The 23,802-nt window shown below is 46.5% G+C and overlaps 3 protein-coding genes across 6 annotated transcripts in view; 1 reads left to right on the forward strand and 2 right to left on the reverse strand.

Moving 5' to 3' along the window:
- The window catches only part of PIR (pirin), a 490,330-nt gene that overhangs the window by 118,360 nt on the left and 348,168 nt on the right, over window positions 1-23,802 (reverse strand). The gene's annotated exons all lie outside the window — the stretch shown is intronic.
- On the forward strand, window positions 492-5,893 carry LOC144724051 (high mobility group protein B1-like). Of its 3 annotated transcripts, none has more exons than XM_078602881.1 (5): window positions 492-763; window positions 3,704-3,921; window positions 4,043-4,191; window positions 4,519-4,693; window positions 4,806-5,893. In XM_078602881.1, exons 2-5 carry the CDS (start codon window positions 3,772-3,774, stop codon window positions 4,956-4,958), a joined length of 627 nt encoding a protein of 208 aa, XP_078459007.1. In that variant the 5' UTR covers window positions 492-763; window positions 3,704-3,771; the 3' UTR covers window positions 4,959-5,893. The 3 variants fall into 3 exon arrangements, with proteins under 3 accessions (XP_078459007.1, XP_078459008.1, XP_078459009.1); XM_078602882.1 differs by having other exon boundaries at window positions 3,707-3,921; XM_078602883.1 differs by lacking the exon at window positions 492-763 and adding an exon at window positions 1,969-2,607.
- GALNT7 (polypeptide N-acetylgalactosaminyltransferase 7) overlaps window positions 8,320-23,802 on the reverse strand; it is a 39,764-nt gene continuing 24,281 nt past the window's right edge. For both annotated transcript variants that reach the window (XM_078602880.1, XM_078602879.1), the window contains exons 9-12: window positions 23,106-23,324; window positions 21,765-21,863; window positions 20,680-20,808; window positions 8,320-17,383 (exon numbers count right to left, since the gene is read on the reverse strand). In XM_078602880.1, coding sequence (XP_078459006.1) covers window positions 17,246-17,383; window positions 20,680-20,808; window positions 21,765-21,863; window positions 23,106-23,324 — 585 coding nt within the window. In that variant the 3' untranslated portion in view covers window positions 8,320-17,245. The remainder of the gene's footprint in view (window positions 17,384-20,679; window positions 20,809-21,764; window positions 21,864-23,105; window positions 23,325-23,802) is intronic.

Below are 23,802 nucleotides of genomic sequence, written 5' to 3' on the forward strand. Positions count from 1 at the left end.
CCCTTGCGTGACGCGCGCTTGGCCCCGCCCACCCGGCGCGAGGCGAAGGGTGCGCGTTGGAAACGCGCAAAGAGGGAGGGGGGGAGGGGAAGCGCGCGGCGAAGCCCCCCCGGGCGTCCATTGGCTGACCGTCGATGACGTCACCAGGGCGACGGCCAATCGGATTTGAATTTGGACGCGCCAACTCGAGAGTGCGGAATGGGGGGCCCAATTTCCCCCACGGTCTCGTCGCCTGCGGGGGCCGGAATCGGCGGCACGCGCCTCCGCAGGCGTCGCACTCGCAGCCGGCGATGCGCCGAAGCTCGAGGCGATTGCCGTTTCCTCGGTGCAAAGCGAAATACGTGGTGCATGTGACCAACCGGGGCATATATTCTGCACGAAAGTCGGCCCAGCGGCGTTAATCGGCGCCCCATAAATAATCTCGCATGACACATCCCTAGCCCTGAGCGCGGAGCACGCAATAAGCGCCCCACTATAGCGCGCCTCGCACAACGTATAAGCACTACTACGGTGTCAATGGGGGCTCTACGGCTTAAAAGCGAATCTCCCGCGCTTTTCTCTCAGCGCCGCATAAATTAGCGCTCGACCAATCGGGTGCCGTCTTTATGCGTTTGGACGGGGAACCTCTGGCCAATCAGGAGGCGCCTCTCATTGGCGCGCGCTGACGCCAGCCAATAGAAATCGCCGTCTCATCGCCCCCTCAGCCTCCCATTCTCCAGCGTTACGGCGAGGTGCACAGTGGAGAGGCAGCGAGCGAGCGCACGTAAGTTACGGATATTCGCCGTCGGTCGCCAGCGTTTCGTCGCCAATTGAATTCCCGTCGAGTTTCCCTCGGGGCCGTTGTGGTGCGCGATATGGGCGCGTTTTTAGACGCGTGCCCGAGCCGTGAGCACAATTTTTGTGACTCAGTTTGTGCGAGGCGGATCTACATATAATGGCCGACAGTGCTTAAGCTTCTCGGCAGTGTTCGCGAATGGGCGCAACTTTGAGTGCCGTGCGTTTGCGTATTTTTTGGCTCTGAATCGCCACGTTTTCTGCGTCATTCGTCTCGGGAGAGTGGCTTTTCTCTCAAATGTAACGCCATATCGGCCGCGCGATGGTTTTTTGTTATATTTTTAATGCGAAATCGCCTCAGCCGAGTCTGCCTCCCCCGCGCGCCTCCTCCCCTCAGCCACCACAACTTACCCCGCCTCCCCTCCTCGAAACCCTTCCCATCGCTCCTCACCCTGGCGTCCGCGCCACCCTAGCAAGTTTAAATACAAATTAACGGATAAAGACTAAAAAGTACGATAGGTTAATATATAACCAAGATGGCAAATTTTTTGTTGTAAATAAATATACAATTCACTCCGGACGGCAAATGGTGCCATTTTGCGCGGAGGTGTAGTTTTTGTTGTATCGCCCATCATCCGCCTTTACTGCACTACTCTTTATCGCCTTTACTCTTCTCCATAGATGCCGCGTTACTCATTGACGTTGGCGCGCGCTCGGCCTCGCGCAACCGTCCCCCCCCTTACCCCCCCCACCCTTACCCCCCCCACCCTTACCCCCCCCACTGCGATGGGCGCGCGAGCTTCGCGCGGGAAAAAAATCGCGCGCGCGCTACTGCCGCTGTTGCCTACCGCCTCGCGACATCACCCCCCCCCCTCCGACACCCCCCCCATCACCCTCCCCAACATCACCCCCCATCGCCCCCCCCCGGACATCACTCAACCCCCCCCCGATATCACTCGCCCCCCCCCCGACATCACCCCCCCCACATCACCCCCCCCCCCACATCACCCCCCCTACCCCTTCCAGTCGCCTTCCTCACTAAATCCCCCTTCAACCGCCTCGCGACCAAATCGCCCCCACCCCCTCACCCCCCGTGTATCGCTATGGGGGCGCGCGAGTCGCGCGGGAAAAAAAAGACCGCGCGCGTCGCTCGCGAGGCGAACGTTGGGCGCGAGACCGCGGGGGGTTCAGTGGGGAGGGGGGATTGAGGGGAGGGGCATGGGGGGGATTGAGGTGTTTTCGTTAAGAGCTGCCGCGTTTATCTCTCGCCGCGTGTAAAGCTACAAAAATTGTTCAGATTTAAAACAAAAAAATTGCGTTAAAACGTTCACTTTAGGTAATTTGAGGAAATAGATGACAAGTTTAGTATTTTGTGTGGTTTATTTTAATCCCCACACCCCCATTCTTACCCCCGCGTTCGCGCGGGTTGATATTTCCTCACGAAAGGCGATTGCGTAATTTTTTCACTGCTCATATTTCAAAGCGTGTGTGCGTGTTAAGAAACCCCACACACACACATCGTGCTTTAATAACACGACGGTGGGCGGCCGAGCGTATTTGCGGGTCGCCATTAGCGCTCGTGTTGGCGATGTCCACACGCACCGAGAGGCTGTGGTGGTAGTGTTGGTGGTTACCGCCAACAAAAACCTCTTTAAACTTTAGCGAGCCGGGATTTATTAACGTCGCTAGAATGTTGGTGGCGGTGGTAAATAGAGAACGATAAGAAGGGGGTTGTATAAGAGGGCGATGATGGTGGTGTTGGAGGCAGCTCGCAAACTCGGGCCAGGGGCAATGGCGGAAGGCGCGGCCGCGTAAAATGGCACCGAGGAGGAGGTGGGAGGGGGAGGGCTCTTGTAGCCGATTTAACGTTACGACTCCCAGCCAACACCACCAACCAACACCACACCTACATCTACTACACATTTCGCCTTGATGCCTTTGTTTTCGTGCTTGAGAAAGAATACACGCGCCGACAATGAGCGGTAAAGGAGAGGGGGGTGGTGGCTTAGAAGGCAGTTTCGCGAAATGGCGTCCCAGGTTTATTTTTTGTTTAATTTTTTTTGTTTAATTCGAGGGTTTTTGTTGAGGGAAAGGTTTGTTATTTTTTTTAGAATAGTCAAGTTGGCATCGGGATATTTATATGCCGCTGTTTTTCATAAACATTTTTATATTGGTGTATTTAAAATAATGTTTATATGGAGCTTTTGTGAAAATCTGAATGAAAGTTCTCCCTCAGAAAATATGAAAAATTGTATCTACTTAATTTTTTTGCAAAAATACACTTCCTTCCAATTATATAGCCCTCCAAAAAAACCTCTACCCCCCCACAGTTCTCGTAAAAAATCTACAAATATACTAAAACTATCAAATTGATTAACCTACCACATCTGAAATGTTGGTAATCCCTGCAAATTTGACGCAATGCCCGCCCGATTAATTAGCATCCTGCCAGTTAAGATCTGAATGCAAACGAGTTCTTTATGTAGAAAAGCCAGCAAATGCCCACGCATGTTTGCGGATAAACCACGTGGGTTTCAGGTGGTGCCGTTGCGCAGAATTGCTTGGTGACGTAACCACACACCAGCCAGCAAAACTCTAATAACGTATTATCCAACATTTTTATGCATTAGTCAACGCTGTTTGAGCAGCAAAGATTGTGCTCTATCTTGTACTCGGTCATTAAGCTCATGTAATATTGTTTCTGTAGTAATTGTAGTGTTAATGAAGTCACGTGATATAAGTATTAGCGAACAATTGTAAAAGCTTTGTTACATTTTAAATTATACATTTCCAGAGAAGAGGTACCAAATTGGTTTTATATGTTCCAAGTTGGATAGTTTTTACACAGCACCCAGCTCTGTTAAAGCTACAAATGATGTGAGCTATTAAACATCTAACGTCTGTTTGTACCACTACCCTGCGATGGCAGTAGTGTCAAGGAAATAAGAAGAATCTTGAGCAGCAAGTGTCGGTGACAGCGGCCAACAAGAACCAACCATGGGTAAGGGAGATCCGAAGAAGCCCAAGGGCAAGATGTCGTCATACGCCTACTTCGTGCAGACGTGCCGCGAGGAGCACAAGAAGAAGAACCCAGAGGCGTCGGTCAACTTTGCCGAGTTCTCCAAGAAGTGCTCCGAGCGGTGGAAGGTGAGCGACCGTGGCAATAATTAAGTCTCGCACTGTTTTTGGGACTGGTTTAACTGACATGTCAAAGGGTGAAATTGTTGTGGTTTTATTCAAGGAATACAATTTTTTTTTTGTCATACAGACGATGTCGGAGAAGGAGAAGACTCGCTTTGAGGACATGGCGAAGGTGGACAAGGTGCGGTATGACCGAGAGATGAAGACGTACGTGCCTCCCAAGGGCGAGAGGGGCAGCAGGAAAAAGAAGGACCCCAATGCCCCCAAGAGACCCCCGTGAGAATCTCATCGCACGCCAGTTATAAATAACAGCCCTGTTAATTGGGCCTGATGTAGTAGGGTGTTATTATCAGTGTTGAGAATAAAAAAACACATTTATTTTATTGCACTGTTGAAACTGCTTTGTTGCAATAATTTTATGTTTTCTGTGTGCTTTGTATCCATTATTTTGCCTGTCATGTTATACATTTTTTTTCTGTTGCTGTTGTGTTGGTCCGTGCTTTTCCCCGCAGGCTCTCACGCAGCGAGAGTCGCTCCCTCACACTGTTTGCGTGCTTCTCCGCGTGCGGCGAATGCTGCTCCTGCGCGTGCGTGCGTCTCTAGGTCGGCTTTCTTCATCTACTGCGCTGAGTACCGCTCCAAGGTGCGCGCCGAAAATCCCGGTCTCACCATTGGCTCCATTGCCAAGAAACTGGGTGAGATGTGGAACAACGCTCCTGCTGACGAAAAGTCGATCTACGAGCGCAAGACAGCCAAGCTGAAGGAGAAGTACGACAAGGTGAGTGCAACAGGAGAGGCTGCTTTCTCATCTTTCCTCGTGTTGGGTAATTTGGAAACTTGTAGTGTTCACTTGGACAAGGTTGCATGGTTTTACCTCTGTGTGTTTACAGGACATGGCTTCGTACAGGTCAAAGGGCAAGGTCGAGACCAGCAAGGTTGCCTCGAAACCGGCCAGCAAGCAGAGGGATGATGACGACGATGAAGATGATGATGAGGAAGATGACGAGGATGAGGATGAAGACGATGATGATGATGACGAATAGGAGTGCTAGCAGGAGTGTAAATGGAAGTATGGTGGGCTTACTTCACGGTTTGGCTGGTTTCGCTAACGTTAGTTTCCTCTCACTTTGTTTGAAACTGGTTAGCTGTCTGGTTGGAAAGGTGTTTTGAAATTTTAATATTGAAAATCTACGGATACCATACATGAATAGAAACTCTGTGTACGGATTGTCCGCATTAATAAAATCGTTAACACCCACGGGTGGTTCATAAAACCAAAATTGGAGTGTGCAAAAACATTCCCATGCAGACCTCATTGAAGTTACGATGGTGACACAGGGAATTGTGAAGTAAGCTAGCTGTAAAGAAAACAAGATAATACTTCAAATAAATACACTCTTGTACTTACTAAACTTTAGTTCGGGGTTTTTGTGTAAGGGATGCCATGGTTACTGCAGCCACAGTTTGACGAGCACTGAATTTAGTGAGCATACCTGATGACATATTTTTTGCTGAGCTTGTGCGTATTATATGCTTAAGGCAATAATGGCTAGATAATTTGGAAACTGCAGGTTTGTGGCAACAGTAATAGATGAAAACCTGTCAATTTTGGCATCTTTAGTAGCGTGTTGTTGCCGAGTGAAATTTTTGCTAGCGATTCAAGGATGTGGCAAATGAGCAGATGCTTTTCAGCTATAAATGGATCAATGTACACTGTGTTGTAAGTTACTGCTTCATGTACAGGCTTTCTCTTCCCTTTAAGCATTTATGTTTAAAGTGGAAAGTGAAAACATTTCATTTGGCGCTTCATTGTTGCTTGCCTTTTCTAGTTCAGGCTTTTTTTTTGTACAAAAAATAATTGCAGTCGTAAAAAAACTGCCAAATGATTATTCTAGTACATTAATACAGTACTCGTGAGCTGCATGTTTTATTGTGCTTTTTGTTCTGTATTTGATTTACTAATAAACATTTTAGTGACTTTGCTGTTAATGTTTATACTTTGAAAAAGTGTCTCGGTGGTGGAAGTAGAAAGACAAACATGACTCAAAGGAGCTTGCATTGAGTTGCTCAGTCTTGGTGTATTCTGCCTTTGGAATAAACTGACCATACTCTGAGAAATTGGTTTACATCAAGGTTTAATGAAGAAAATGACCTTATGCATCTTAGAATTTTTCATGAAAATTGTAAACACTTGGCCGCAATGCCAGTATATATCCATATGAGCCATAACACATTTTAAAAGGTGTTTATTAAAACAAATCCATATTAAATTGAGAATCTCGTCTGGATGATCTCAACATTTATACGTGGACATTATGGAAGTGCAGTTTCAGAAACATTGACCAGATTGAGTGCCTGAAATTTGAAACTTAAAGCAATCAACCACATTTAGCTTTTTCCCATTTTAAGTTAATTCATTTGCAAAAACCACAACTCGAATAGGCATTCATTGCATATTAGAATGGCATCATTGCACATAACCATGTGATGGCCACGAACTTGGCTGACAGCATTTTTTGGTATTTAAGGACAAGGAAAATACTGAATTAGGGTTCAAATTGTATATTTAATGCATAAGTAACCAAATAATGAATGGTTATTAGTTTGCCACACTTAGAAAATGTCCAGAGTAATGCACGTGTTTCACCTTAACGGAGAAACAAGAGAGCTGCTATAGTGTCATGGTTACCACAGGATTTGCAATCCAGTTTTACCGATTCGATAGTCGTCCGGGCACAAGTACATCGAGGCAAGTTTCCAGCCGAATAGGTTTCATGTGGTTGGGTAAATTATGAATATGGCCCACCTCTTATAAAATATCTTGTTGGCATGAAATGGTAAAACAGCGTTTGCTCTAGTCGGGGCATTACTACCAGTGGCATGAACAACCAGTTGCAGGGCTGCACCTTAACTGAAAAACCTGTAGCGGGCGGTGACTTTGGCTGCCATAGGGGTTGAACAGCTACTGCTAGCCAGTCGCATGTTAACTGGTGCATTCATTCCACAGAAAATGGTTACCGGTCCTGACACGAACCAGTAATGGATGATAAAAATGGGACACTGATAAGATGTTTAATACTTCACCTGGTACAGTATACAGATCGTGAGTTTGTACCCAACCATGTCGTGTTTGGAGTTTGCATGTTGTCCATGTGGATTTTTCTATGGGTTTTCCGGGTTTCCCCTCCACATTTAGAAACGTGCCTCGAGTATTTGGCTGCTATACATTTCCACAAGCCACCTCGTTGAGCTATTGTGGCCAGGTGGCTTATGAAAAATAGCTATATAGCTCAGTGGGCCTTCCCTGGTAAAATAAAGTTTGATTTTAGAGTTTTAAAAGTGCTGTACCAGTTAGTATAACAACCCCCGCAACTACTGTTTTACTGTTTATAACTCATCAGAAAAGCTAAGCCATTGTTACCTGTTACTTATGCTTGGAAACGTAACGTCGACTAGCCCTCCCTATACTGGGGATACATTCTGCACTGCCTAAGTTCCTATTTTAGGAAGCAAGACATGACCGCTAAAAAACGGTTTTATTTTCTTGGGACTCAATGTTGGCATGAAGGGCATGTTGGGCGATATCCATTATGCTTGGAGGTTGACACCTTTGTATGGATGTTGAACTTCTTTCGTACAGTGTCTAGCAAAACCGTGCGAATCAGGTGTGGGGAAGGACAAACTAAACACAAAAAGCAGTTCTTACAAAATGAGTTTTCAATCTTGAGTTGTGTACATATTGTTTTGTTCCTGCCTGTCAAACTACCTCTTCAGCCACAGCAGTGCTAGGAACGGTTGGTCAACGAATACCTCGGACACAAATCAGCAGAATGCGATGGCATATAGTACTGGGGAGTCGTAAATCAGCACGAACTGCCCGAAATATTTTCCACAATCTCAACTCTTGAGACCAGGGCTGTCCAGGTTTCTATATATGCCTGGGGCAGTATGCCACACGCAGCCTCCTTATTCATTAGGGACAATAATAGGTCCTTTGTGGGATCCTATTTGTGAGGCCTGGGGACAATTTGCCCATTTTTCACACCTACCACCTTCCAAAAGTTTAACGTTTATTCTGTTTGACCAGGTGAAAATTCAAGAGACCAGGATAGTCTCATTTGCACAAGACTGCAAATTACGTGCAGGAAAGGTGGCGTCATCTGGACATGCAAAGCACGCTGAGATTTCTGTTTTGATGGTTAGCCATTTGAGTATAGTTTCCAGTTTGCATTCATTTTTATGGCTGTTAAATTATCTGAGCCAGAGAAAGTGAGGGATTTTAAAGACTGCACACTACATAACACAAAACAGTTGATTTTCCTGCAAATGTTCACTTGCATGTCACGCGAGAATAAAAAATAACAAGGACCAAATGCAATGAAATAAGTTATGACAATGACATAATTGACAATATATACACTTTATTTATCACCACTGAAAAAAAACTGATCACAATTATAAAAATAAGCCCCTATTTCCAGTGTACAGATTTAGTTTTACTATCTCTCGTTTAGCAGAAGCATATTGCATACTGTCAAGTGTAACTATTTGAAGCAAGGGTTTGTTGGCTTAAGGAGCCACTTGATTTTAAACCTGATGCAGGAGACCAGATTGCATGTGTGTGGCATTGTATATGAAATGGAATATTGTAACACCCCCCCCACCTGCCAATAAGTTCATTCAGCATTTTATAAAATTACATGCTGCCAATGTCATTCAGTTTTACACAATTCCAACCAATCTGATCTCTAGCAACAGTTCTACACTGCTAGTTTTGTAAAAGTGGCTCCGTGGTCCCAAGGCCAAAATTATCATCATGGAATCGCACTGCCGATCACTGTTACAGCTACTTCGTATCACAAATGTAAAAACACATTAACGTGTCTCAAAGATGGACCACAAACTACCATGGTGCTTGCCGTATTCGCCAGATTATAATAGCCGCTCGAGAAAGGAAGACACACCTCAAACTTGTGCACGGTATCAATTAGGTTACACAAATTCGGTCGCGCGCACACAACTGGCCACCTATTGGGTTACAAGACGCAGCCTCAACTTTTTCTTTAAAATACTGGGGCGGGAAAAGGGTGCGTAATAACACGGAGGCTACGGTAACAAGATGACAACGCAACACCCGTTCAAGAGAAATTCAACAATCCCAGGTCCTTGGCAGCCAGATATAGTTGAATTTCCTGCACATCTGCAATTCACATTCTCTTTTTGAACATGCATCTATTTTTGGTGTAATTTTCTTTCAAGCATTACTTGAAAACACGACAAGAGAAAACACAGCCTTTTCCCAGGACTTGTACAAAAAACCCCACTTCACTTTGCATGGAAGATACATAGCTAAATCATGGCACGTTATTTTTTTATGGAACAGAATTATTCCGTAGAAGCGTCAATTCAAATTGCAGTGGTTTATCCCTCGTTATGAGACTGACATCGCCATCTCATTTACCAACCTCGTGCTTGTCCCCCAGTTTACAAAAAAGAGTTAAGACGAGAGTGGAAAGAAACAGCTCAATATTTCCAACTCGCCAAATTTCAAACCTTTCATGTTCACATTGCTTCATAGGCTCGATCCATGTGCATGTACAGGGACCTTATAAACCTAAAATTCCTTGCAAAAAAAATTTCTACGAAACAAACAGATCCTCCAGCCGAAGGGCACGGCTTGCATTAGAGCAATGCATTTTTAGCTTTTGGTTGTTTACCGCGTACTTTGTGCATTTCACAGTGAACGATGAATCAGTAGGGCAGTACAGAACAGCGGCACGGTGTTTCAGTGCATCGCTGGCACTAGCATTGGTTTATGATTTAATGTCGCACAAATTGCTGTTACGACTCAAGTTACTTTTTGCAGTCAAGTTAAAAAAGTCCCCACCTTTTCCAAATGCAAGTCTGCCCCCTAAGTGTGTCAGACAAATACATGTCCTCCCTTTTACTCTCGATGATATATAAACGTAACACTTTTAAGATTTTCATTTAACAGGGGAATTGACATTCTTACAATCAATTTTCCCATTATACAGTATTATTTAATCTTCCGTCAGGCACATAACCCCAAACGTCCCTTAGAGCAATTTTGGAATGTATTTTTTCACGTTCAGGGGGGGCAAATTTCACACACTGGATCCACTCCTTCAAGAAGAGGACACCACGTTGACTGCTCTCATTGTAGAGATCACAAGACGTTTTGGTCAAGTGGTGGTCCACACAAATGGTCTAGGGATGTTAGGCGAATATGGACTTGCACGATGCAAGTCCATATTCGCCAAACTCAAAGATGACCCGCAAAATAACTAAACTGGGATTATACATTGGAATATAAAACTTATAATTTGAAGTTTGCAAACAGAGTGGAGTGTCCTAATATATGTTTGTATCATCATGACTACCCTCATATCGCGGGAATCTTCACGGCAGCTTTGGGCACAGCTGTCACTTCAACCACAGGTGCAAGTGTTCCCATGACATTTGCGATCAAAAACATCATTAAGTTATGTTGTGTATACATATAAAACGCTTATACCCATTACATCTAAGTTATTTGTCCTACACACCTGATAACAACTGAATAATTTACGAATGTAAACTTGAACATGTCTATACAATTAAATGAAACCCACCAGCCCGTCCATAAAAAAATATAACAATTCAAAAACATCACCGTGGTCGCGAGATTTGCGTGTAAAGGAAGCTCGCTTTGTTAAGATATTAATTGAAGTGGTCGCAAAGTGGTCGCCTGCAGAAATCGGTGTCGACACGGGGCAGGCAACAACCACACATAAAGTCGGTCTGCATACACATGCAATTTGAAACGTATTGAAACAAAAAGGCATCAGAATATTTGTTTTTACTTTTCAGCATTTTTGTTTTTCAAATATCAACCTACAGGAGTTATTTCCTATGGAATGTATCATCACGACGCTGAAAACCGAGTTCCCAGTGGGTTGGTTTATGCGATTGCAACGACAGTAAAAGAAACAAACGCATATGATTAACTAAGATAATAAAGGCCATAACATCGGTCACAGCCAATGCATTACACAGTAACCCATCCCAAGTAAAGCTATAAATAAAATGTGAAAACAAAAGCTTTCACCGTTTTGTCCTGTAACGATTAACATACCGCCTAACACACACCAGTTGAACAAACTAAAATAATAAAACAAAGTTAAAACGTCAGGAAATGGGTCAGAAGGCTGGGTCACGTATGCTGTTGTATGTTTGTCTCTTGCGGAATATTGCGATACAAAGTGACAACGGTCCAACCATAAACAATGAGGAAGATATAGATAGTCCAGGTCGATTAACATGCAATCATATTCCATAAGTTTGGTTCCTACCATAACCCTACTCCCAACAAGCTTAAGTGAGGGCAAGGGATAGGTCTTATTAAGTGGTAGGCGACATTCCAAGTGAATACCATTCAGTAGATCTAAAAATGGGGGCAAATGTGTTTTTGCAGTGTCACATGTTGCAACTTAAACGAGCCGCAAGTGGATCTGCGAGCTCATCCACAAGGCTTGAATCGTAAAGTCAAACAAAGGCGCCCTTTAAATAAACTTCTGGTATGTGCAGGACGAATGAGAGGGCTGTAGATCATGAGGGCAGTCAAATAATGAAAACGGTGCATTTGAAATCTTGCGAGCACACAATCCCACATCACATTTTTCAGTGTCCCCACTGCAACCAGCAGACATAACATTATACTTTCAGGACTTGAATACAGGATGTCATGTTGAGCCCAATAGGATACCGAGTTGACAAATACGTGAGTAACGTGACCCAGATTTAACTTGTACGGTAAAAAGACGAGTAAAGTATCGTTTTGGGAAATATTTACGTTCCCCCCCATATCTATTTTAGAATACATCGCAGCATTACGACTGTGAGATTTTTTCTCAACTTGTTTGGAAGATCCCCCTTTGTGTGTTCGCGGGCGTCTGTGCACGACCACACTCAATAATGACTTACGCGGACAGAAGTTAAAGACAACTAAGAAGTTTCACTCCGTGGGAGGTTGAAATCAACACAAACGTGCCAAAGATTCCACCACAGACAACTGCGATTATCATCAATCCGCAAACCGGATAACTTCTCCCCCGCGGCTGCATCACAGTATCTCTCACTTTACAACAAAGCGATTATAACATTGCATCAAGGAGCTTTTTTTTTAAAGAACAATCTCCCAAAAATGTAAATTCATTCGAAAGAAAATAGATTTACAACCAACCAATCCGTTACTGTTAAAACGGTCTCACACACAAAACACCACTTGTGACTCCTGGAAGTTTGTGTGCTTTTGGGACCGTGACACAGATGGAGGAGAGGCTTTAATTACGATGTTGAACTTATTTCGCATCGTACATAGCGCCAAGTGTGCTAATCGAAAGTGTGGGGAAGGACACACACACACAAACACAGTGGCTACTTTCACAATCATCCCCAACAGCAGCGCACCAACTTGAATGATCGTCAACCCAATTAAATACCCCAATGAACATCTGTGTATCCTTGTCAAAATCATCCAATTCTGACAGCCACACACACACATTGTACGCCGCCTTCTTCATGCGTGTCACTCATTAACACAAAAGGTGGCCAAATCTCTCGCTCTGCTGTTAAACGTGCCGAGTAAACCCATGCGCAATGATCAATCGATCCATCCCCCCCCCCTTATGCGGACGGCATTTTTGCAAGCGCCTATCTCTCTGGATATGTATGCTTAGTGGCCGTGCGTGTATGCGTGAGGATACAATGATAATTCTGCGTGACTTTACCGAAAGAACCAAGAAGATGAATACACATATCCCTGGCAAAGCATTGCCTTCCATGGACCGTGGGGGTACACGTGCTGTTAGCGAGCAACTACAAAGGCCAAAACATCACCGCACCCGGCTGCATTTGTATCACCGGTGCTGATGTTTACATACCGCAGCAGGTACTCATTTATGGCTGAGTTGACCTAGGCGGGGAGCCCGGGACCGGTTCATGACATATTTTTTTAGTTGCAGCGGGAATCGAACTCGGTGCAGTGCGCCAACACACACTCACTCAGCACACACACCAACACACACTCACTCAGCACACACACCAACACACACTCACTCAGCACACACACCAACACACACCCACTCAGCACACACACACACCAACACACACACACCACCACACACACACCAACACACACACACCAACACACACTCACTCAGCACACACACACCAACACACACTCACTCAGCACACCAACACACACTCACTCAGCACACCAACACACTCACTCAGCACACACACACCAACACACACACTCAACACACACACCAACACACACACATAGCATACACGCGCGCCACACACACACACGCGCACTGGCTCAGTCCAGTCAACAGTGGTACGTGCTTCACAACACCGCATTCAATGGCCGCAGCGTGTGAAGAGAGGCTGTTGCGCAATCACCCCCACCCTCCTCACCACCACCACCACAGGCCGCCGAACGAACTACGCGATTCGCCGCAACAACGACGACGCCGGCGGGAGGGAGGGAGCCTCCCCTCCACAAACACTCCGCCCCACGCAGTAGCAGCCGCGTCCCCGGTAGGGGGAGACGTGGAGCGGTGTGCCAGCAATAGGCAAAAAGTTGAAACCAACCAACAACACAACCCAACCACCTTTACAATCGCCTTTCAACCCGTACGGTTAACCACGTATTCTTGTACAGGGGAATTGAGTTTTCAGGTCCATGACGGCGTACGGCCGTTTCGATACGGGCAAACATTTTGTATATTTGCTTGTTTCTCCCGCTGTGATGGAACTTCGTCGGATGAACGTTGAGATTTGTAAAGGTGCACGGGGTCACCAATAAGGTTTGAATTTGTCTGTAATAATGTAGGGCACCGATAAGGGGTTGACAGTTCTGCTAATGCGAGTTGTTACTCAAGGCGCAGGTCAACGCAGTCCAGCCCGTGAGAGAGTGCGGTGCGCGCAATCGTGCCAGAGTTCAGGTGCACAATCGTCCACGGACCAGCACTCATCGAGCGGCTCCTAACGGTTCAGAGGTAGAGAGAGAGACGGGAGATGATGACACAGGACGTGGGAAGGAAGAGGTCGGGTGGGAAGCAAGAGGTCGGGTGACAAGCCGTGTGACTGGCGGTTGTTCGATGGCAAGGGTGGCTGGCATCGATTTGTATAGTCGTACAAATACATTTGGAGACCCTTAGGTAAAAAAAAGAATTAGGCGATTTGAAAAGTGGGATGGGACTGGATAAGGTAGGAAGTCGAGGGAGAGAGAGGAGTCGTGAAGACTAGAAGTGCTGTGATGCCTTGGTCTTGAATTCATATCTTTCGTGTGTCACAGGCGCTACTTTATGTAAACTTAAACCATGTGTTTGGTGCTTCTGCTCCGTTTGCAGTGGTTCCCAAGCACAGTTGACAAAAAAAAACCTCTAAACGTCCGCCAACATCTACGCGATCTAACCCAAAAAGACCCCGCTTTATGATGGATAGTGGTCGTAAAAGCCGACTGCGTGTCACACCCAATAACAATGCCTTCTATGGGAAAGATATACACTAGGCAATTTTGTGAGCAGGGGACCCTTCTCCAAATCACACACACACATCATCATATATGCACATACATCATTTGTGTCCTGTGAATGGTCTCTGCTCAAAACATCGCTTCTGACATATTTTTCATTTTACGTTTTATCGACGTATGTGTTGAATTTTTTAAAGTTAAACCCGGGAACGTTTCCGAACATCGACGCCTTTCCTAAAAGATCCTGCTGCGCCAGGAAACAACAATGTCTACGCGGAACGACGAATTGACACAACGCAGTGGCATAGCGCGGCGGTTGGCACGGGCCCTGCTGCAAGGAATGAATGCATGTTGAACTTCTTTCGCACCCTACGTAGCCAACCGTGCTTATCAGAAGGTGCAAATTAAATGAGCGTCCCCCGTCCAATGTCCCACCCCCTCCACTCCTCTTCGTAACCTCCCCGGCCCACGTACCCCCCCACCCTACGGTGCAGTTGCACCACCTGCACACTCGATGGCTACGCACCGCTCCCGACAACGGAGAGCGGCACGGCCTCAACAAGGCTGCGTTGCAAAAAATGTTTCAGCATCACTTGCAGCGTACACGAAAGACGGGGAGATTTCAAGGAAACGCCGGGCGCATACCCAACCGTATTCTTGGCGACCCGTACTGCAAAAGGAATGTACCATGCACAGCGATTATGACAAAATAAAAAACTATAAATAAAAATACATCTCCTTTTAAAAAATAAAGTGACTTCTTCAAGTCAGGGCCCCCAAAATCTGTTGGTACAAAAATAACAATGTCAAATAAGGTCAAGATATTCATACCACTCAAATCCGTTTATCGACTGTGCTTCTATACTCCCACTGTGGTCAACTACTTCCCACGACCTACCCGGCGTGGGAAGACCCCATCCAGCAGTGGGATCGACTAAAGGCTGGACATGTACAGGGAGGGGGTCCAGATGTCATGTGACCTCCAATTGGCCCCTAATATTTTTTTCTTCTCTTTGCTCATTCATTTCCCTTTTAACACCCAATGGTGTGCAAGCATATTAAGTTTTAGAGAATTAAATGGGGATCACAAGACACCTCCTGGACCGCCCTGTACACATGGGTTACCAACGGCCGTGATTATGTGTACGCACAAAGACTCGGGGGGGGGTGGGGGGGGCTTTGAAGGTAAGAAGAGCACAAAGGTGGCCGATCGCTACAGAAGCTACTTGCCGCAACGCGACACAGACGCGGTGTTACGAGCCCTGCCTGCGTTTTAATTTAGCAATCCAGGGCTACCGACAGACGCTCGTGGCTTCTGCTATCTTATACAGCGACCTGCACGATAGGCTGGGCGACCCTAACACTAAACTCGAGTTAGCAACCTCAAGGTTGTGATCATGTAAAAAAAAAGTATCACATTTGAAAATTGTTTTGAATTTACACATTTCCAATTCACAAAAATAACAAAACATTGTGTGACCCTGCGTTGGTAGTGTAGAAAATTCACAAAATACTTACTTACGCGTCGAAACGTAAACTTTTGTTTTGCTGCGGTCCATTATTGTTGTTGGTATTGTAATAAATTAAGCAACCGAGATGTTGCAAGTTTATTTAAACGTACGTAGCCAGTCCACGAGTATTCTGTGTAACTTCAGAACTGAAATATTTTGTTCTCTCGTGCCTCAATGCAGCACCGACCAACTCGTGAGCATTGCAACGAATTTGGTTCCAAAATGACAAGGCTGAGCCACTGACACAACGTAAATATTTATAAAAAATACATATATATAGGTCATATCTTTTAAGACTTGTTTCAATATTATTTTCCATAAGGATAATACATATACTGTATATATGTACACGCGTGCACAATATGTACACGAAACCAGTATCACACACACATGTATGTGTATATAGACACACATATGTACATATGCTATATACACACACACATACAAAGACAAAGAACCCCCCCCCCCCCCCGCATAGCCGTAACATACTGTTGTGACTAGTGCCTATCAAGGCAAGCATGGCACATGAGGAGGTGGGTGGGCAACACCACGCCCGGCTGCCTTTGTCTCCCCAGTGCCGATGTTCACACACTACACCAGGTACTCATTTAAGGCCAAGTTGACCTAGGGGAGGAAGCACTGGTTCAAAATATTGGACACTTATTGGTCATGAGCGGGAATCGAACTCGGGTCGCCAGGTTCGTAGTGCAGTGCACAAACCACGACAGCACTGCACTCGTATACGCACGTACAGTATATATACTATATACACACGCTGATAGAGATACAAACACGACAAAGACAAAGATCCATACATAGGCCCCTACATAAACTACACAGACTGTTGGGGCAACGTACACAGACCACACACACGTACATATATGTAAACGTGGCTGTAAGAGGCGTGTCACGATTCAGATCGAAATTAACGGCCACGAAACACGTATCGAAGTGTGCGCGTGAGAATCGATCATTTACAATGTATGGGTCGTACACAAAATTACACAAAGATATTACATTTAGGGTTAATGGAGCAAACGGAACTCAACATAGGAGGGAGGGAAAAACACACACGGAGAAACAATACAAACAAGGTGATAAAAAACGAGACAACAAACAAAAACCTCATCGAATTTCGATTGAAATCATGACCCCGAAATCGAGAGAATCGATCACATCACTGGGGGGGCGGTGAATCGTTACATGCCTAGGCATGTGTGCTTTAGAGACGTCGATGTGCAGGTCACGTGGTCCCGGGGGTCACAGAGGTCACAGGTTAGAGGCCGACAATGTTGTTCATCTCCCACTGCTGCGAGGTTTTGCCGTCCTCGCAGGTCGCCACGAACACCTGGTGCAGCAGCTCCGAGCGATCGAGGCACCATCCCTTCGGCGTGTACACAAACACGTGCTTCTCCTGGGGAAGGGCAGGGGAACACGTGCGTGTGAGTAGGCCTCGGCAAAGTAAGGTAATTGTACCCTTTTTACCGGGTAAAAGGGTAAAGGTAAAGGTGTCGACATACCAAGGGGTAAGGGTAAAGGGTAGGGTAAAAGGTAGGCTCGTTGCTTTTTACCTTTTACCTTACCTGCTAAAGGGTAAAAGGTAGGGTAGAGAGATTGTATTGTGGTAAGGTAAAAGGTAGGGTAAAGGTAGGCTCGTTGCTTTTACACTTTTACCTTACATTGCCGAGGCCTACGTGTGAGATTAAAAAAAATAATTGCCTTCTGCTTCCAAATTCTTTGAGAGCACATGATCTGTGAAAAGGACTGGGGAGTTAGACGTTTAATATTTTTTAAACCATTTTTGTTTCTCAGCAGCACTCAAGCACAAATAACAAGGACTGCACTACAAAGAAAGAAATACATAATAGTTGGCGTTTTGAGCAATGGTACTGCTTCATAGCAGAGATCGCTTTGCTATGAAGGGTCAAGAAAGGTCACTTAATATAAAGCGTTCCTTTAAGAACAGTGTTATTGCCAAATACGTTGCTATTGGAGGAATACCAATGTTTCTCAATATTATATGGTAATTTTGACTTAAAGCTTTCGTGACTGCAGGAATTCATATTCTTTGGGTCTTTCGGTAAAGTCCCGTAGATAGATTCAAATTAATAAAAATAAACTATGACGTTTCGATCACAACACAAGCGATCGTCATCTTGATGACGATCGCTTGTGTTGAGATCGAAACGTCGTAGTTTTTTTGTTTATTTTTATTAATTTGAACCTATCTACGTGACTTTACCAAAATACCCAGAGAATATTATATGGTAATGTCAATAATTTATCTAGGAAAGCCTCAATGAGTCTGAAGGCTGTTTATTAGGAAAGTCCTGCAATTGGGATGTTTGGACAATGTTCCATTTATGAATGTTGGGCTTGTGGTAAGAAAATCGGGAGTTCCCGGAGAAAACCCAAACATATAGAGGGCAAGACCACTCAGCACTCGTGTCTCCTGGCCTAGTCTCCCATCAATAAGAACGGTGCATTTAGGGCGACTTGGTCTTATCAACTCTCAGTCTCATTTGAAACATCTCACACAAGCAAGGAATTACACACATGTAATAGACGATGCTGTGTAGGTCAAGGTTGGTCGATCATGTCGGTTTGGGATACTTCCAAACCTGCTCGACTCTTAGGCGGCCAGGAGATGGCAGTACAGAACATGGACTCGGCACGATATCAGTGCGGACCTCAACTGTGAACGAGATTTCCTCCCCACAAGCCACAACGCTCCGTAACAACGGAACGGGCCAAACATCCCAATCTTGCAGGACCCCCCCCTGCCCCCTCCTGAAAAAAAAGTGTCTTGAAACTTGTTGAAGACGTGGGAAAACAAATGACGAACCAATGTTCCTTTAAGCATCTAAAACGCCACCCGCATCTCAAGGAGAGAGGAGATAGAGGGCTTCACTGTGCGATGTTCATTGGCGTGTGGCGCGGGCGGTGAGCGAATTCGGCTCAAGGCCAATGAGACCTGACCTCATAAGACAGATTACGTATAAAACGCACTGCCAGTGTTCTTTCATAGCGACAATTTAATCCCTTTCATCTCAACGCAAACCAATGTATCGGAGGAGACTGAATCACCGTCCCATGACCGAGTGGTAGACAGGAGGTGATGTTGAGAAGCAAACATCTCGGGCGAGATGGAATCACTACTCCGTCGCTGCCTTTCAACATTATCACACTATCCATCGCTCAGTGTCAAACATGAACGTTACATCTTGCATTTTGAATTAAATGAAGTGGTCCCTTATATATCAAAAAAAAAGAAACATAACTTTTCCTTTCCATCTCAATATCGGGCCTTCGACAGAAATACTCCGTTGCTGGAGTGGACAGCGCATGGAGGGGAGTAGAGTGAGATGAGAGGGGAGAGGTAGGAGAGTGCATGAGGGGAGTAGAGTGAGATGAATGGGGAGAGGCAGGAGAGTGCATGAGGGGTGTAGAATGAGCTGAGTGGGGAGTGGCAGGAGAGAGCGTGGAGGGCAGTAGAGTGAGATGAGAGGGGAGAGGCAGGACAGCGCATGAGGGGAGTAGTGAGATGAGAGGGGAGAGGCAGGAGAGTGCGTGGAGGGGAGTAGAGTGAGATGAGAGGGGCAGGAGAGTGCGTGAGGGGAGTAGAATGAGCTGAGAGGGGAGCAGTAAGCAGGGTTAAGTCCATGGAGGATCATGCAGATTGTATGCGAGATCTTGAAATCGATTTGGGGACTGGATTGGGAGCCAGTGGAGGGACTGCAGTACTGGTGTGTGATGTGGAGTTATTTATAAGCGCCGGAGATAAGCTGCATTCCTGCGCAGTGAATTTACACAGCTACCTGCCAAACGTGCCAGAACAGTTCATGCAATAAAAATGCAACACGTGCGTCATTAACACTGTTCTAGAGAGGAAAAACGATCCTGAATGCTACTGCCCAAAATGTTGTCTATTACATGTATTGTTTAGTGTAGCATTAAATAGCGCACGTGTTGAGATTGTGCTAGTTGTGTTAGCGCACCACTGCAAAGACAAAGATCCGCCGTGTAGCCTGTTCGAACAGGCTTTAAGGGAAAGTGCTGTTAGTGAGCACGTATGAAGGCTGGCACAGTAAACTAGGGGTGCGTGCACCCAACACCATGCCCAACTGCCTTCGTCTCCCCAGTGGCGATGTTTACACACCGTAACAGGTACTCATTTGAGGCCGAGTCGACCTAGGGGAGGCTCAGGACCGGTTCAGGTAATCACCACTGGTATTGATGGCCACGAGTAGGAATCGAACTTGGGTCGCCGAGAGTTGGTAGCGCAGCATGCTAACCGCTACACTACCACTCCCCACAAACGTACACAAAGAAGACAAAGAACCCCCGTATAGCCTAAACAGACTGTAGGGGCAAGTGCTGTTAGCGAGCACCTATGAAGGCCGCAACGGTACACGAGGGGGTGGGTGGCCAGCACCACGCCCGACCGCCTTTGTTTCCCCAGTGGCGATGTTTACACAACGCACCAGGTACTCATTTAAGGCTGAGTCGACATAGGGGAGGCCCAGGACCGGTTCAGATAATCGTCACTGGTGTTAGCCGTGAGCGGGAATCGAACCCGGGTTGCCAGGTTCATAGCGCAGCGCGCTAACCGCTACACTACCGCTCCCCATACGTACAAACACATGTACACACACACACGGGTTTGTTTAATTTTTTGAACGGCGTATTGCATCGCCAGGGCGATCGTACCTTGTCGTACGTCCACTCCTCGAACTGCTTCATGCCGCAGTGCATGATCGTGATCTTGTTGCCGTCGCGATGCTGCGTCAGGCACTGGTCGTACTGCATCAGTTGCTTGGCTTCGTTAATTCGGAACAGCTGTGGCAAAAACACGCAAGTCGCAAGGTCGCTCAAATACATTTTCCCAATCCGTAAAGTAGTAGAGCGCCAAGTTCCGTGAAAATCTTAGAAACACATTTCACCGCGATGCACCAAACCACCTGAAATCCACCAACCTCCACCTTGTCGGATTTCAGAAGCCAAGCAACGTTTAGCCGGGACAGTGCTTGGATGGGCGCCCACAATGCACAACAGATTCTTAAAAGGCCATTGGTCGGCCTACGTTGTCTGCAGGGAGCACTGCAGCAAATTGTTCTACAATAACGATGCTCCAACGTCTATGCACGTATGCATGTTGAACTTCTTTCGCACCGTACGTGGCCAACCGTGCTAATATCGGAGGTGCTCGCAACCTACGTCAACCCGCACCGACCAGCGAGGTGAAGTACGATAAAATAGCCCCTATGAACCACACAGTATGAGGGGTTCGTCACCCAGTGGTGGGTTGACAATAAGAGCTGTGTCGTTCACGCACTGCAACGCAGAACCACGCAAATCTTTGATTCTTTTCACTTTGCACTATTTTAAGTTATGACCTTTGGTCAGTGTAGTACACGTGAATGTCTCCATGCGTACATGCACATATAGATGTGAATGCGCGTGTGTTGGGAGCAATAACGTAGTGGTTAGCGCATTGCACTACGAACTCAGCTACCCAAATTCCAATTCCTGCTCCCTGCCAACATTGGTGATGATTATCTGAACCGGTCCCGAGCATCCCCCTAGGTCGACTCAGCCTCAAGTGAGCATCTGATGCTGCGTGTAAACATCAGCGCTGGGGAGACAGGGCATGGTGCTGGCCACCCACCCCCTCGTGTGCCATGCCGGCCTGAAGGAGGTGCTCGCTAACAACACTTGCGACCAAAGAGTCTGGTCAGGCTGTGTGGGGGGGGGGGATCTTTGCCTTTAGCTTTGTGTGTGTGTGTATGCGTCACCTGGTTTCCTCCCATGCGGTGGCAGGGTCCAAGTTCCACCACTCCTCCGTTGGTGTGCCCCATGCTGTCGATGCAATAGCTGGAACCCAATCCGCGTATCTACACCACGGACACACAAGCCAATCATATACACGAAGAACAACAGATAACAGCTGCCGCTAAGGGGTGGCAATAGTGTTCGCCAGAATGCTTGCACCAAGCTACATGCAGTTTGAGCCCATTTGGGAATGGCGATAGTTCCTGGGTAGGAGGTCACGACACAGACTTGGATGGTATCAGTTAAAAGACGAAGGTGAATAATCATACAGACCAGACATGCATATACCACATTCACACATGCACATTCATTCGTCACTTAAACTTTCTCTGTTTTAGCCGCCCAGTCCTCTGTACCGGGTGCTCCCCACTGTGACCACTTACTCCGTTTTAGGCGCCCAGCACGCTGCTGCTCGTTGCTACTAACGACTTTCCTCTGCCCTCAGTTGTTGCTGTTGGAGGGTGACTGCCTTCAACCTCCCAGTAGCATCCTTCACAAGCCTCCTCCTCCACAGGAGGCTGATCTTGACACCGCTGGTACCAGTCGTCGGCAAGTCCACTCAGCTCCACATCTTCCCGTACTACGTCAGTCCATCTCTTCTCTAACCCATGCACTGTGCCCATTAAGCCTCTACCCATATGCACAAAACACAAACAAAGATCCCCCATATAGCCTGTAACAGACTGCTGGGGCAAGTATTGTTAGCAAGCACCTACGAAGGCCGGCACGGCGAACAAGGGGGTTGGTGCCCAACACCACGCCTAGCCGCCTTTGTCTCTCCAGTGACGATGTTTACACATCACACCAGGTGCTCATTTAAAGGCTGAGTGGTGCCATGGTGGCGTGATGTTAACTACCTCGCCTGGTACACAGGAGATCGTGGGTTCGATCCAGACCCTGGCACATGTATGTTTGGAGTTTTAATGTTCTCCCAGTGGTTGTGTAGATTTTTTTCGTGGGTCCTCCAGTTTTTTCCTCCACATTTAGAATCAACACCCGCTCAGAGTATTTGGCCGCTATAAATTTCCACGCAATAAGCCACTTTGTGGCCAAGTCGCTTCTGAAAAAAAGAGCTATATAGCTCAGTGGGACTTACCTGGTAAAAGCAAAATAGTTGAAGTTGCCCTCGGAGAATCCCAGAACCGGTGAAGATAATCATCACGGATGTTGGCCGCGAGTGGGAATCGAACTCTGGTCACCCAGGTTCGTAGCGCAATACTCGAACAACCACACTACCGCTCCCCCACGTGGACGCACGTACACACACACGCGCGCGCGCGCACACAAAAGCTGCATGGACCCACCTCCCCCCAATCGACATTGCGTGGCGGCAGCGGGTAGAACTCGGGGATGTCGTAGGCGATGTTCTCCATGAACCAGCGGAAGCTCTTGCAGTTGTGGTCCTCGCGGAACTTCTTGAGCTCCGTGACATCGCCGTACGCGATGCCCTGCGTCTCGGGCCGGCTCGCGTAAAAGTAGTCCCGGTACTCGTCCCACCACACCTCGACGACGCGCACGTAGTTCTACGCCCCCACCGACCGGAGGAGGAGAGGTCGCACGGGCGAGAGACGCGTTAAGGAACGTCACGCGTCAAAGGAGGACTGCACCCAATTGTTATTATTTTTTTAAGCCAGCGGTTATCTTGTAAATGGAGTCACCCTCCTGAAACACGTGGTTTCAGCAGTGATGCCTTTGCCAGGAAACAATCCCATATAATGATGAGGATGGCAATGATGATGTGTGATGATGATGTTGGTGATATCACAGAATGACTTATAATGTTGACATGGTGAAATATCCAAATAATGCCTTGATTGTCACGATAGCGATATTACGAATGATAGATTTGATATTACGTGTATAAATGTTAAATGTGTTGCTATGGATTACATACAATTGCATATTAAACAAACATTTGTTGATCATTATATACTACATTGCTACACTACGAAAAATGGTTGTATCTAATGTCAGGAGCATGAATAGCAAAGTCTGCCTGCA

Source organism: Lampetra planeri, chromosome 19, assembly GCF_965212315.1.
Source record: "Lampetra planeri chromosome 19, kcLamPlan1.2.h2, whole genome shotgun sequence".
In the NCBI taxonomy this organism is placed as follows: domain Eukaryota; kingdom Metazoa; phylum Chordata; class Hyperoartia; order Petromyzontiformes; family Petromyzontidae; genus Lampetra; species Lampetra planeri.